This window comes from Phymastichus coffea, unplaced genomic scaffold, assembly GCF_024137745.1.
Source record: "Phymastichus coffea isolate CEN01 unplaced genomic scaffold, Cenicafe_Pcof_1.1 PCOF00095, whole genome shotgun sequence".
Classification (NCBI taxonomy): Eukaryota; Metazoa; Arthropoda; class Insecta; order Hymenoptera; family Eulophidae; genus Phymastichus; species Phymastichus coffea.
In genome coordinates, this window is record NW_026706906.1 from 515,555 (window position 1) to 531,587 (window position 16,033).

The 16,033-nt window shown below is 34.9% G+C and overlaps 2 protein-coding genes across 3 annotated transcripts; one reads left to right on the forward strand and one right to left on the reverse strand.

Moving 5' to 3' along the window:
* Positions 1–930: 930 nt before the first annotated feature.
* LOC131669654 (zinc finger protein 135-like) lies at positions 931–2,950 on the reverse strand. Its single transcript, XM_058944693.1, has 4 exons — positions 2,571–2,950; positions 2,003–2,433; positions 1,821–1,931; positions 931–1,734 (listed from the first exon to the last, which is right to left on the reverse strand). Exons 2-4 carry the CDS (start codon positions 2,429–2,431, stop codon positions 934–936), a joined length of 1,341 nt encoding a protein of 446 aa, XP_058800676.1. The 5' UTR covers positions 2,432–2,433; positions 2,571–2,950; the 3' UTR covers positions 931–933.
* Positions 2,951–3,941: 991 nt separating this feature from the next.
* On the forward strand, positions 3,942–16,014 carry LOC131669613 (serine-rich adhesin for platelets-like). 2 transcript variants are annotated; one of them, XM_058944615.1, is made up of 10 exons: positions 3,942–4,140; positions 5,112–7,267; positions 7,349–7,996; positions 8,090–8,461; positions 8,573–8,902; positions 8,978–10,033; positions 10,118–10,683; positions 10,755–12,406; positions 12,485–12,915; positions 13,478–16,014. In XM_058944615.1, exons 2-10 carry the CDS (start codon positions 5,231–5,233, stop codon positions 14,198–14,200), a joined length of 7,815 nt encoding a protein of 2,604 aa, XP_058800598.1. In that variant the 5' UTR covers positions 3,942–4,140; positions 5,112–5,230; the 3' UTR covers positions 14,201–16,014. The 2 variants fall into 2 exon arrangements, with proteins under 2 accessions (XP_058800598.1, XP_058800600.1); XM_058944617.1 differs by having other exon boundaries at positions 12,485–12,888.
* The last annotated feature ends 19 nt before the right edge of the window (positions 16,015–16,033 follow it).

Consider the following 16,033-nt stretch of genomic DNA (forward strand, 5'->3'; position numbering starts at 1 on the left):
ATAGCCGTTTATACTCATAATCATTGAGCCCTTAAATTTTCTTATGCATACTATACGAATCATGTTGCTACGTAAATACGATAAAATATAAAACATTCAAGCTGCACGTAGACACTTATAAAAAAATTGTAAGAGACTTGAACGCATAAGATGGCTTTCTAGTTACTTTGAATTATAACTAATCATTCGATATTTTAATTTGTAGTACGGTATGCATCATCATTTTGCAAAAGAGCACGATAGGATCGTGCATTTCTGTATTATCAATGTAATTATTTTACGAGCCCTATAAATTAATTTTACAATACAATAAATAGCATATTCAATTTTTTGCTTTCTATTATTTACAATTACAAAATATAAATATAAGAGTAATTTTTTTGTTTCCATCTTCGAATTTGATCGAAATTAAATTAATTGAAAAATAATTTGAAAAAAAGATAAATTTTGATTGGAAAAATTAATGTTTATAACGTAGCATTTGAAAATTATAAACTTATCGTAAAGACATGCAAACAAGTATGATAATAAATTCATCAACTTCAGCATTGTATTTCTTATATTTAAAAAATTAATCATACTAAGTTTATTAGTTTATTCATTTTTATGGTAAATTTCATAGAATTTATAAGCTACACAAAAGTAAATATTATTTACTATTGTGCATACTTGATAAAGAATAAATATCTTTTGTTCCACGGTAACTCAATGAATAATTTACGAAATTTCGTGATATCAGCAATAAACTATAATAAGATCAACAACCAAGGAATGAACTGTATAATGTTCATTGTAGTATATTATCTAATTTCTAGAAAGTCATCTTGAAGTTATGAATAAACTAAAATTGTACAAAATAATTTGAACAATTACACACTAGCCTTGTTCATAAATTGATAAGACACATCGCACCGAGCATTGGCACGTTGCTCATCACGCAGCACGACTTTTTTTCTTACGTAAATCTAAAGCAACATTATCGCAGTACGCATTTATGATTTCGCTTTTGTCATGAACTTTCGCGTGCTGCTCCAACTCGCATTTAGACAAAAAGGCGAGACTGCACACAAAACACATGTGATTCTTGGCCAGTTGATGGAAGCTCATATGATTCTCGTAGCAGCGTTGCTGCTTAAAGTCTTTGCCACACATTTTACACACGTACCTGAGCTTATGAAACTCATGCCTTTCGCGCAGGTGCGTCATCAAATTGAAATCTTCGGCAAATGAAGACGGGCAATAACGGCAATTGTAACTACTTGCCAATTTGTTTTGAGTCCTCGTACGACTTCGCGTCGTTAATTTAAGAGCTTGTTTCATGCTCTCACTAACAATCTGCACTTTAGGTTTCGATGTCATATGCTTCTTATTTTCCTTCTTTTTAGGAGGAAGTTTTGATAGGTTTTGCAAGGTTTTGCAAGGTTTGTAACAGTCTTGTTCTTCTAAGGTAGTGTTGTGAGTAGAACATTTTTCAAATTCTTCATACTTTGCCTCATTGTTGGGTTTTTGTTTATGATCTTGTAAAACTTCTGTATGAGAAGCTTGAGATGGCAACTCTTGCTGTATAGGTACTAGTGCTGGTATTTGAAGCAACACTGGTGATTCAGGAGAATGTATTGGCTTTGTCTTTATATTTTGTTGCATGTGAATACCGTTTTGAATGTTCATTATTTGTTTAGTTTGATATTCACAGTCGTGGCACATGTAAAATTTACCTTGAGGTGGTGGTTGACTCTAAAAATTTTTAAAAATTGTTACTAATAATTAACCATATTTTCTAAGTATATTGAAAAATAAGGAATAAAATTGGAACTTCATACTTTAGATCTAACGACACCTGCGCATGATTTTCTGCAAAAATCACAGTAGTATACACTTTGCCAGGTAACAGCCATCATATGTAACTGAAATTTTTCTTCTAAACTCAAATCCTAAAAATATAAGGTATTTTAAAGTCAAGTATGTTATAAATACAGTAAATCAAATACAAATTTTAACAGACCTTGTCACAAATATTGCAACCCATTCTGTATATGTCAATATGTGTCATAAGATGTTCAAGTAATCTATCCTCATTACAAAAGACAATATCGCACTCATAACAAGTGATTCTATCTATTTCAATGACATGTTGAGACATCTCTAAAGATCTTCTAAAATCGTGATCTATAAAATAACTTTCTAAGTAAAATGGAGTCTTGATGACATCTTCATTATTGATAGTAACAATTTCTCCAGTTTTTGTAACAAAACAACACTCATCGTAGTTAGAATTAGTAAGCTCTATGTCTGAATCTTCTGACAAATCTTCTTCTGACCAGATAGGATCATCTGTCTCAAACAAAAATTCTATGGATTCTGGTTTTATGACTATAGTCTCAACATCACCTGATACTATCATATGATGATCTTCACCATCCATTCTGAACATTACTGAAAAATAATTTAGTTTTAATCAAATATTTGAAATTCTTAATTGAAACTTGTAACATTGTGTATTGATTAAGAGATTCCTAGACTATTTCATTCAAAGATTAAGCTTCTCTCATGGTAATCAAATGAATACTTACAAAAGTAGTTGCCTCAAAAGGCGAAAAGTAAAGTGAAAAGTAGAAACAATTCGGCTGCTGTTATTGACGTCTCAATCGAAGCAGAGCTCAGAGTCATTACAAGTGCGGAGAGAGCCTATCCCTGAAACAGCCAAGCGCGAGGCAGCGAGCGACGAAAGCGTCGAATCGAGTCCTCCGCGATAGCAAAAGTTGAAGCTCTATGTTCCATTATCACGTGTTATTGTTGTTGTTGACTTTTTTTCAACATACTCGGTACTCCGGGTTTTGTAAAACTATATTTCGTAGGATAAATTTCTTTGCAAGTCTACAATAATTCCACATGGCGCATTGAGCGTCTCTTTCTTTTCTCTCTTTCTCTGTCTGTTTCTCTCTCTCTCTCTCTCTCTCTCTCTCTCTCTCTCTCTCTCTCCCTCTCTCTCTCTCTCTCCCTCTCCTCTCTCCCGACTCGTTATATGTATATACCAATATCCCGCTCCCTTTCCTTTCCTGCTGAGTGTATCTCTCTCTCTCTCTCTCTCTCTCTCTCTCTCTCTCTCTCTCCCACTATCGTGAGTTCCTTTGTAGCTTTCGTTCTCTTCTTTTTTCTTTCCTTTCTCGCCACTCTCTCCTCTCCTCTCTCTCTCTCTCTCTCTCTCTTTTCTCTCTCTTTCTGGCCTCGGCGTTCAATAATATAGATGTACGAACACTTCATAAAAAAAATTATTACCTAACTTCACGATACATTTGTTTTAAAAGTTTTACGTATCAAAGGATTTCTTCGCGCGAAATCAAATTTCACGCGATGAACTTGCAATGTGTTATCACATTATTTACTCGTAGGATGCATGGCATTTTCATGTATGTATATATGTATATATATGTGCCAATGCTTTCCAACCTACAGTCTGTACATATATGTGTGTGACACACGTTTTTTATCTCGAAGCTGCACCTACATTGATCGACTCCATTCCAGGAGTCTGCATTATGCATAAGCTTCGTCTACATTTCTGTTATGATAACTAACAAATCTTTGTTCAAACAAATGAAGATTGATAATGAAATATTTTGTTTCATTCGTCTGCTATTTCAATGAAATTGAAATTATTTTTTCGCATAGTTTTAGAGAAGCTACGAGTATAATTTTACAAATATGAAAATTATCTTATTATGACACAAGACAAGAAAGTTTGCATACAAATGACACTTCGTTATTTCCTCTTGTACTGATCACAAATTTTTCAAAATAATTGACAAGCGTGCTGCGGTCTGAAAATTTTCGCGGACTTTTACAGCTCACCCACGCAGGCGCGCCATTGTCAGTAGTGGCAGTCGACTGTCGAGTCGTCTAGTACAGCGCGTGCGGCGGCGAGTAAAGTAGTGGCTAAGTGTAGTAAGCAAAAATTGCAGATGGACTCCATGGACTGGTAAGCCGCGAGATTGTTTTGAGTATAAAAGGCTTTCGAGCGGATTTTTTGTCGAAAGCTCTCCTGGAAGTTATCCAGTGCAAATGAAAAACGTTAATTGATCTTGCTTGGTCGTCATTGTCTCGGTCGTTGTATATTATGCCACAATGCAGCAGCTCCAAAAGGTACGTATACGAAATAAAAATGTCGTTGCTATGTATGTTTATACATCTACTTGACGTGGATTTCTTGGGGTGTAGAATCGCGTAAGAGAATCATCATTGAGGCTCGTAAGACGTGAATATTGGTGTATTGAAAAAAAATTAGGTTAGAAGCAAAAAATGGGTGGAACTGCACGTACGCTTATTATATTGAATAGAATTTTTTGTTTATTCTTACTTATTCATTGATAGATAGATACAGTTCTTAGGAATAGTCGTGCATTTCATTGTTGAATACTCTTCAACTTAAGAAAATGTTTAAGAGTATACAACTCATAGCGCTTAAGATACATTTGACATTTTTTGCCATTATTCGCTATATTTTTCTCCGGTATAATAGAAGAGTGATTTTAGTGGTTGTACATAATCGATGCAAGTGAAACCTTATAGATTTTTATTGATTAACGATATTAAAATTATGGAGCATTAATGTAGAGGAGTTTGATAAGCAAATTTACATGGCAGAATCGTGAACATATCTATCAATGGAGTGACGCAATTTCTTGTCAAATTATGATGTTAATCATGCGGATTCTGTTAAATAAATATAACATATGAATAGTATTTTTTTTTTCATTTAAAATTAATTATTCTATGAATTTATTTCGACAATTTACTTCAATTCCTTTCACTTTTTTACGACTCGTAACTCGTGGATGAGTGAACTTAACCTAGAAAAAGTTATGTTTTCTTTGTCCACTGATCTAAATTATCATTTTATGTATTATAATAGACGCTGATTTTCAAGAATTATTATTTAAATGTTTAATATTTGACAAATTTTTACCATTACTTAAGTCTGTAAATGCAACTGTTGAGTAGTACTGTTTCCTGAACTGTTTTTTTGATTGTGCTAATGTCAGAACCATTTCATGTTCCCAAGAATTTATTACAAGTTGCATAATATTTTTCGATAAACATATCTGTTTTTGCAGGTAATTGTCAACTGTATACCTTGGCTTTAAAAATGATTACTGCCGAAATATCCTCATTGATGCTGTAAGTTATGTGAAAAAATATATCATTCACTATTATAAGAATATTCCAAAACATCATGGAGTCCTTAGAAGAATCAACATCAAATCTAGAGAAGATAGACAATAAAAGTGATGATAATAAAAATGAAGACAATTCTTTGAAGGAAAATGGTATGCAAGAAACTTTACCAAAAAAGAAGTTTGCTAAAACAAATTTTGCATTGAAAATGAAGAATAAAAAAAAAGAAGAAAAATTATCTAACCTTGATACTAATGAAACTTTAAGTGCTTGTAAGGAAGTTTCAATAGATGTCACCCGTCTTAACTCAAATCCTGTGCCTAAAATAATCAATGCAACAGAAAATAAAATGCGTAGAAGAAAAAGGTCTCAGTGGAAAATGGGTATAATGAAAAAGAAAAAAAAATATGCAAAAGATATTAAAATAAATCCATTGAGTAAAGGACTGGTTAATGGCATTGACGAGAATAACCATACTAGTGAGAATATTAAGACAACTGAAAGTTTGAAAATAAAAACAGATGAATCCATTCATCTCAAGTCTGAAAAGAAAAAGCAACCTAGTGCTATTGATGGAGAAAGTTCACAGAGAAAAAAAAGTTTGAGAAGAACAATGTCCAGCATATCCGATGCAAGTGTTTTCAAACTTGAAAATAAATTAGATGCGATATATGTGGAAGAAGAAAATTTCAGTTGCAGAAGAACAGAGCCATTCATTGGGAAATTACTAACAAAAGAATCTAGGGATGAGATAGCTAATAGAATTTTGAAAGGAGAGACAGAGCCAAAAGTTGACAGTAACAATAAAACTAATAGAAAGGATGTTCCATCAGAAAGTAAAGAAAGTAGAACTGAAGGTGTAAATAAATCACTTTTTGAATCAAATAAGAAAACTGAAAGCAATGATAAAACTAATAGCAAAATTGAGAAAAGTCCAAAATCTACTATGATGGATACTAGCAAAATAGTGATCAACTCACCATCAACACAATCTGTGATGGATATTGATGAAAAAGTGATAAATCAGCCATCACAAGGATCCACATCAAAAATAATTGAAACCAAAGAAAGTGTTAAAATTGAAGAACTAAGTTGTAGTCGTACAATGCCGTTTGTAGGTAAAACTATTCGAAAACACATTGCTAGTGTACCTGAAAGGCTAATAGAAATCAATTCTTCAAACAATCAAAGCAATGAAAAATCTTTACCCAAAGAAGATACCAATAACCTGGATTCCACAGCAGCTGATAAAACTGAATTGTTTGATTTTCCAAAAGATGTCAATTTAAACATAGAGTCTACTTTAGGAATAAAAATTCTATCTGTATCATCTTTAAAAAATGATGATAGTGTAAAGGCTGATTTTCTATCAGAAAAAGTTGATGAGCTAGCCAATGAACCAATCGCCATTCCTTTAAAAGATACAAAGGTTGTTTCTGACTTTTCAAATAAAATTAACATGGATTCAGATTGTTCTACCAATAAAACAACAGCAAAATCAAAGTTATCCAAGAGTACAAAATTAGACACAGCAATAAAAAGTGTAGAAGAGCAAACTAATTCTGTGTCAGAAAAAACAGATACTATAAGAGAAAGAAAGAGGTCCTCTGGGAGTGTTAAAAAATGTTCTAATTGGCGCAGTAATGTTAGTGTAAAGTCAGACACCTTATCGGAAGAGTTTGATACAAAATCAATAACATCAACCTTTGCAATAGTGCGAAATTTCTGGAGCTGTCAAAGAGTAGTACCCTTTCGAGGTAAAAATAAACTACTTATCATTGAAGAAGCACCAATTCAGACTGAAGTACCTTCCATTGCACCAAAAATTAGTTCAGTTCCATCTAATGATCTAATTGCACCCCCTGAACCTACTTCTGATCGATTAGTTTCAAAGGAAGTCAATCAACTTCCTGAAAACACAAGTCAAAATGAAACTGAAAATAATGTAACAAGTAAAGATGGTGAACAATTTGACTCTACAACAGAACCTTTAAATAATTCAGATACCAGAAGCTCGACCACTTCACCAGTATTGAATGGTGAATGGAAATTCAGAAGAAAACGTCGAATATTGAGTTCAGATGACGAAAATCAGGTAAGTAATTAGATAAATTTATTTTATATTTATTTAGCATTAAAGTCTTTACTTTAAATTTTCTTTAAATTTAAATTTTAGGATGAGGAAATACAGAAAACTAAAAAATCCAAAGTCGGATCATCAGATACTAAAACTCACACTCCAAATAAAACTGGTACTCCAGTTCCTTCGCCTGGAAAAACTATTTGTTCATTTTTTTCAACCAAGTGTACAAAACATGATCATTCTGATAGTGACTCATCGTTAAAATCGACCGATGTCAAACCTGATGCTTACGTTTTGCTCACTAGATTGGAGGATATGGATGATCTTGCAATTCAAGAATATATTGCAAAGACTGATCTTTTTAGTGCAAAAAAAAATTATAATCGCATAATTATGAAAAAAAGTAGCAGTGATACTTCAAAGACGAAACTTGATAGAGAAAGACCTATTTCTAAATCAAGACAAGCTACCAAAGACAATCTTACTCCTCCGACTATGCAAGAAACAGCTCAAGAAAGTGATTCTAGTTCATCGTTCAGACCAAGTCAAGAAACCGAAGATACTAGCAGTCAGTCTACTGGAACGTCTACTTCCAGGTCGCGAAGACGTGCATCTAGTAGGACTTCTTCAGAATCTCCAATTTTATATGCTAAAAGAAAAAAGCGACCTGTCAATTATTTAGAAGAGTTTAGTGATTCGGATGAGGATAATCAGTCGTCTTTCAGAAAATTGAGATCGCAGGTCTGCATACATATTTTAAACTCTTAACTTTGTTCCATGAAATGTTACCATATAAAATAAATAATTAATCTTCAAAAATTGAATGTTTTACAGATTCGAGGATCAATATTACATGATCGTAACAAATCTGATACTCAAGGTATTCTGGATGGAGACGAGAATGACATGGAGGTCGAGGAATTTTCACGAGTTGGTCGTCAGAATAGAGTTGAAGATTCTAATCATGAAGACTCTGAACAGGATTGCTCGCGTACTCAGAATATGGAAGCCTTAGATGTATTTAAGAAAACTGAAATGAGATGTAAAAGCGTCGCTGAGAAAAAGATAATTGGTACTTCGAAATATCCCACAAGATCAAAGACTCCGCATATTGGCATGTCGATGGAAAAACCCATTAAAGTGTTTAGTACAAGCGAAATAGACAATAAAAAATTGGAAGAGGATCTATTTCGAGATCTTAAGTCGGTATGTTCTGTTTACAATAAGATATCTAGTATTTATTTTTATTTTTGTTTGTATTGTATTATATATAAATTATTTATTATTGAACAAAACATTTTAATTATTAATCTTCAGATGGAAGAAACACTCAATAAAGAGATGGAAAAGATGGGACTCATTCCGTCTGGCTCAAGTAAGAGTACGTGTCAGAAAATTCCTAGTCTCAACCATCAAATTTCTAGTGAACAGTTACCTTCAACACCCACTGTTTCCGCAAATAAATCAATCACGCCTAAAAAAATTCTGAGTACACCTCAAAGTGATAGTTCACGAAGTGGTGCATCTACTACTTCTCGAAGGTCTGTCACTTTTCAAAAGAATAAATTACTATCTAAGGTCACAAAGTCTGCGTCAGAGCTTATGGAGTCTGACAGGAAGAAGGAAATGAGTACAAAAAACATTAGGGTATTGTTTTCGTTTTTTTTTACTTAATAATCAAGTAAAAAAAAGACAAACTGACATTAGATTATTCTTTTTCAGGTTCAACTTATAAAATTGGAGGCGGTATGTAGCGATTACAAGGACTACTCAGCTGGCGAAATTGAATTGCTGACAAACAAGTATATCGACATGCTGATGAATTCAAACTTTGCATGTGACACTTGGCGTGTCAATCCGATTAAGCTTGCAACATCGTACACTCGTACGGTTGATGTACGTGGTGATGGAGATTCCGATATGGAATCTCAAGATAACGAACCATTGCCATTCGAGGAGGTACAAGTTCCTATGGATTCTGTCGATATAAATGCAGAACAAAGTACCATTAATGAAAGCCTGAAACGCAAATCTCCCAAAAAATCGAACAAGCAGTCCGCCGGGCAGTCTGCAATCTCATTGCTCTCCCCAGAGACGAATTCACAAGAAAAAACCTTCGGGGCAATCAATATCTCGGAAGTCTTGAGTCAGCCAGCAGCCGTTGAAGAAGATGCTGAGAATATGAGACCAGTCGATTCGAACGCGGAATGTGATACCCATGAGAATAACGTTTCGGTCGGACGCATGAAAGATTCTGAAATGATATTAGTCAATGGAACGGAAGTGCATGCTTGTACTCTATGCAACAAAATTTTCACGGAGAAACAGTTACTTCAAAAACACGTTCATGAAAATCATAGTACTGCTGAAATATCCTGCTCTAATACAACTGTTTCTTCAAAATCTATCGAAAAAAGCGCTCCAGGTCCTGCATCGTCGAAGAAAAAATCAAAGAAGTTGAAACAAAGTAATAGCAATAATCTCACGTGCACTATATGTTCAGAAACGTTTGCGACAAAAGAACTGTTATTTGATCATATAATGACGCACAATGAGAAAGACCTTCAAGAAGCTTATAAGGCTGCTAAGCTCGCTAAACTTCAACAAATTGGCGAAACAGAAGACACAGACGAGGAACAAGCCCAAGGCAAAAAGCAGAAGAAGAAATCGAAACATAGGAAAAGTACCGACAGTTCATCAACAGCAGTCAGCACCGATGAATTGGCTATTGATGATGCTAGAGTCGCTACTTCATTAGTTGATGCAATTTCACAACAGGTACAGTTTCAATATACTAAAAAAATATACACACATTTAATAATATTACATTATAAAATTTAATGAATGTTTGTAATTTTGCAGGTTTCGGGCTTGGATGTTTCAGCCACCACCCAAAGTCTACCAGTCACATCTAACGATAAAGTTTTAACGGTATGCCAATGCCATGTTCACGAGTTAACAACTCAAGATTTACATATCGAAATGGTTCTACTTTGCACGGGTTGCAATGTCATTTATCGTCGCCGCGACTGCTTCGAGGTGCACTACCGTACCAGTAATGAGTGTCGTATCAAGCGTTCTAATAGCGAAGTGACCAAATCTCCAAAGCTCTTCTGCAGTGGCTGTCGATGCGTTTTAAACTCACTCTTGGAAATGCGTGCTCACTTGGAGGAACACGCCGAGAAAAACTGTACAGGAACCGTAACTTTTCTATGCAACATCTGCAAAGTGGCTTTCTTTGGTGTTGGAGGGATCTTTTATTCGCATTGGTTCAATCATACAAAGTCGCCGAATTTTGTTGCTAGTCGTTACTCATTTCCCAAGTTGTCAGTGGTTTCTGTGTTAGAGGACGTTAACGGAACTATGACAACTAGTAAAAGTCAGGAAGGATTCTTTTATATTGCTGAACATGTTTGTCGGGAGTGCAGGTTAGTTTTATTTATTTGAAATTAAAAATGTAATTTTTATTTTATTTATTTATAATTATTTTACTTAATAGATTACCATTCAGCTCAGACCCTGAGCTTCAAAAACATAAGCAGCATCCTTGTCAATCTCCCCAATCTGTCATCCCACGAGTAGAACCACCGGAGAACAGTCGGCTTCAAATGATCAAGCTCATCTGCGATCTTTGCAAAAAGTATTACGTCAGCAAAGATAATTTCGACAAACATTGCAACGATCGCAACCATCTTAAAACACCTATCACAAAGTTCTCTCGGCTGCCTGTCTCCAATACTGAGCAAGTGTTTGTCTGCAGTTTGTGTCGTGGCCTTAGCAAGACCTTAGACGAAATGAAAGAACACTGGAAGCGCGTGCACAGTCCCATAATGGAGTTGTACACTTGTAAAACTTGTAACGTCGTGCCTTCGAATGACGTGGCCAACTACACATACGAGAAGTTTGAACGTCATTGTCGAATGGTACATAAGAGCGAAGTAATTACTTGTCTCGTGTATTTTGTTACTGCTAGGTACGTGTGCAATATTTGTAAGTTTGGTTTTGAGACCGAGAAGTCAATGAAAGAACACGAGTTGGTACATCAGAAGAAGATTACGACTCAAAATTTCTCTATGCAAAATTCAACGGCTCCGTTACCTTTGGCAGCCACACAGACTGCAACTTTTTATGTGGCTGATAATATACAGGTGGACGGAGGACGAAGATTACACCCAGTGGTTGTGCAGTATCCTAATATAAAGGGAACTCTTGTTGGCCCAATGACAGTGACTCAATTGCCAAATCAACCACAATTACAATTACCTAGTCAAATTAGCCAACCGATTCCCGCTATTGGTAATCAAATAATGCTACCAACAACGAACATGGTGATACTGCCAAATGCCACGGCTGCCAAACAGGACAACAACACCGAGATACGTAGCTTATTACAAGGTGCACTTCAAGGTCCAACACAACACTCAAATGTGGCTCTTTCTCGAGATCAACAACAATCTGCCACTGAGAAGGTCGTGGAAACGATAGAGCTCGATTCAAGGTCCAACAGTCCAGTGTTGGATTCATCAACAGCAAGTACTTCAAACAACTCGAATTCAGTTGCTGCCGTGAAAAAGGTTTACATGACTAAAGTTAATCCAAATTTCGAAACGATTCTCAAGACAACGGCTGTCAACCAAGAAAATCGCGATAGCACCAGCACTCCGAATTCCGATAAAGGTCGACCTAATCGCAACGATAACGCTACACCCGCGGAAGTTGATACTTTGACTCCACAGCCATTTGAAGTGGTACTCGTGACAGACGAACTTAGCGAAAATTCTGATCAAGACAAAAATGACAATCTTGGCGCTATGTCAGATGAACAGCCACAGCAACAAGCTCCAGAAAGTATTGAAACAAAATCCTTTTTACGTGTTCGCTCGGTTGCCGAGCTTCAGAGCATAAAAATTAACTTGTGCTCGATATGCGGTCTGAGCTTCGAAACGCCTCATGCTTTCGAGCAACACGAGAAACAGCATCGAGCTATGGGTGAAATCGAGCGTACTACTCCTGTGCAGATGATTTCACCAATGGTCACACCGGCTAGCAAGGAAACTACTAATGATTCTCACTCTGTGCTTCTAACCCAAATGAAGCAGAAGTTGGCTTTGAACATGTCCAATGGATCAAACGCTTCTAACGCCAGTACATGTATGCTATATTGTAACATGTTATTGTAGAGTACATCGTATTCTTCAAAATTTATTAATTTTCATTTTTATTTTTCAGATATGCGTACTAGAGCGATGCCAAATGTACTTCCTCATCAACCTGTGTTACCGCCCCAACAACAGCAATCGTGGTATCCAACGACTAGCACTACCACTTCGTCGCTGTCAAACATAAATTATAATACAACCCAGTCGTTACAATCAATACCACAACAGAGTGTTCTTCGACAAGCAATCAACTCAGCACCGATGAACAGAACTGGCTACACGACTGTTCGGCCTCCACCTCCCTACCCTAGCACTTCCAATTCCATAGCATCTGGCCGACCAAGTTCCATACATCTTCCTGAGCGTAGTACGACGGGTAATATTCCACCGCAAACGAAAAGACCATCTGGCGCAGCAACTAGGATTCCTCAACAAAGTTTGCAAAGTTACGACGATATGGGCAACCGTCAAACCGTAAGTTCGGTTTGGGGTTACAGCTCGGTAAATAGTTTTTTGTTTGCTTGGTACTCTCTTATTTAGTAGTGTATAAAAATTTAATTGATCAGCGAAAGTGTCAATGAATTCATTTGAGCATAAGAGATGTAAGTCTAATTATATCTGAACTGACGTTTCAAAATTTCAGTATCAAAAATAAATGTGTACTGAACATTATCACTTGTATCGATAATGGTTGAGCGATGACTACGGCATGTTAAATTTAAGTTTTTTTGAAACTGCCTGAGCAAGACTAAAGCGTGGGCTATTACTATTATTACCTTCTGTTTGATACGCACAGAAAGTGACTATATAAATCACATATTTTTTGGAATAAAGAGTAAATGGTTTTGGAATTATTTAGTTACTTGCCGTAGATTATATTTTCTGTGTAATACTTTCTATGGGATATTATGATTCAGTTTAGTGTATACAATAGTATTTTTGCTTTGAACTTGCACGTGACAAAGTTATTATGTCTTTGAATATTTTTCCTAATTTTGCAACTTTTTTTAATAAATACTTTTTGTAAAGTTATCGCTAATTTAAAATTCTTTATTTAAAATAGGGTGCCACCGTCACTTATAATCCACCGCCTCAACAACCATCCGCTTCAAAAACGTATGGGCCAACTTCAACCACCATAAATTATTCCACAATGAACAGCACCGTAAACTACCAAAGCGTCCCACAATCGCAGCCACGACAACCGGCACCACAAAAGAACATCATTTACACCTGCAAGCATCCAAATTGTTTTTACCGTTCAGCTAGTCTTGCCGGTATTCGAGCCCACGAAACAATTCATTTATTGCCTCAACAAGGACAACAGTCTCAACAGCTTCCAACTACATCGAACAATCACCAACAACAGCAGCAGATACAGATGCAGCAGCAGCAGCAGCAGCAGCAGCAGCAGCAGCAGCAACAACTTCCGCGTCTTCTTCCCGTCAGCCAAATGCCCGAAAGAACTCGCCACGCCGTACCTACCAGTCGACCACCGGGTGTTTCTAGTAACACGGATAAACGCATTACTTGTCGCATCTGCAACTTGAATTGTGCAACTAGTATCGAATTGATTGAGCACGTGTCGTCGATGCATAGTGGTGCCAATCAAGTCTGTTGCTACGTGTGCGACTACTGTCCATCGCCGTTGATCTTCGACACAGAAGATCAACTACGTAAACACATGAATATCAGTCATAATCATTCATGTGAGCTTTGTAACAAGAGGTATCCCTCCAAAGAAGACTTGATGTTACACATGGAAGTTCACATGAGGAGAACTTGATGTCGACGAAGAGCGAATAATGACAGTGAGATCGAGGACGACTCTTGAGATTTATCACGAATATCTAAAGAGACAAACTGTGGAATTTTTGAATCTTAATGAGAAAAAGAGAGAGAGAGCGAGACGAAAGTTCATTCAAAGAATTGTAGTGAGTACAACGAGCTTTGCTCTTATGTAAAGCATTGCAAAACGTATCTATAGCCCTTTTTTCGTAATTGTAAAGATAGTTTGATTAAACTGGAGAAAAAGAAAATCTATCCTGAGCATAGTATCGGCGTATTGTTTATATTTGTGTGAATGCTTTGAATTTGTGCTTAGATCATTATTGAACTTTTGTTATTTTGAATTTCATATTATAATAATGTTTCCACCAACTTACTTTGATGTTTGATACATACGCGTAGTTACGACAAGAGGTCATTAATTATTCCACAATTTTCTGAAGCGGTGTATCGCTATATTATAGAATAATTCCAAAACACACACAATGTCGCCTGTTCTAGAGAAACGTTTGAACAAAACTATTTAACTATAAAGTAAAAGAGATCGTCACTTTTGTTATAACAATGTTAAACGTAAAGAAAATGAACTTGATAGTTGTAAAATAATTTGTAAAAAGAAGTTGCGCATGGATAATGTGAAAATCCTAAAATTATTGGAACAATTTTTGTAATTTTTCAAATTTCATAGTTCTGCAAAACAGTATCTAAAAAATCGTTGCCAGAAACGCCTGTTTGTGTTTCAGAAAAGAAATAAGTTAACTTTGTAAAATAAGTATAACGTAAAAACAGTAGAATATCTAATATCATTTTAATGACGACGGAAAACGTGTAACATTATGACGTCGAAATAACTTTGCTGAATTCACGATGAAAATTTTGATACATAACTTTTCATATATTTTTCAAATAGTATTCCGTAAGTGCTCATATTTAGGTTGATAAAAGATTAATAGGATTACTTTTAGATCGTTAATCAATATTACTATAAAAATTCTCGTTTGATTTTGTATTTTTAGACAAGCAGTTGAATATAAGTAGTCAAGTAATATTGTAGGTGAATACAAAAATAAAAAAAGTAATATGCTGCAAAAATTACTAAGTACATTGCTATTTGGCTGTAATAGTTTTTATTGAAAAAAAAAAACAATTATTTAGATTTTAGAAAACGCTGTTGGATTTTATTTTCATATTTCGTTAATATCAGCGTTTTCATGTCCTAAATATTGATAAGTAAAAAAAATTTACAAATTTTTCATTTCCAAATATGAAGAAATACAGCAAAATATTTTATTTCGTAATACTTTATACTTCAGGTCATCGAAAGCACATAAAATATAATTGAACCAGATTCCAATTTCGTTATTAATGAAAGAAATTATTGTATAAAATAGGTTCGAAAAGGCGCCTCGAAATAGCCATAAAAGAAATATACATTTGTTGGAATTATGCCGAATATATTCACGTAAAGATGTATCTAATTTTTGCGTTTTCAAGTGTATTTTACGTTCTTCTATACAAGAACGTTTAATTAAAAAGCGATTGATATTCGCCACTTTAGTTTATTATTTCATGTAAATGAATCATTACGACACCGCATTGCTGTAATAAATGTGACACTTTTTCTACATTTTTTATCTTATTTTTTTATACCTTTAATTTTTAACTTTCTGATAAGGTACTTGAATGGTCTTATGAAGATAATTTAATTCTAAGCTTCAATTAATACATTACTAATATGTATCATTAGATTGCTGTTGAAGATTTCCAGCAAATTTTTTTGTACATATAAGATTATTTTGTAAAAATATAAAAGTCTAAGTATACCACAAAG

Coding starts and splice junctions, on each gene's coding strand:
- LOC131669654 (XM_058944693.1), bottom strand. CDS start 2,431: ATGTTCAGAATGGATGGTGAAGATCATCATATGATAGTATCAGGTGAT. Junction 1,932..2,002: donor GTTGCAATATTTGTGACAAG/GTCTGTTAAAAT, acceptor TTATATTTTTAG/GATTTGAGTTTAGAAGAAAA. Junction 1,735..1,820: donor CAGGTGTCGTTAGATCTAAA/GTATGAAGTTCC, acceptor AAAAATTTTTAG/AGTCAACCACCACCTCAAGG.
- LOC131669613 (XM_058944615.1), top strand. CDS start 5,231: ATGGAGTCCTTAGAAGAATCAACATCAAATCTAGAGAAGATAGACAAT. Junction 7,268..7,348: donor GTTCAGATGACGAAAATCAG/GTAAGTAATTAG, acceptor TTTAAATTTTAG/GATGAGGAAATACAGAAAAC. Junction 8,462..8,572: donor TATTTCGAGATCTTAAGTCG/GTATGTTCTGTT, acceptor ATTAATCTTCAG/ATGGAAGAAACACTCAATAA.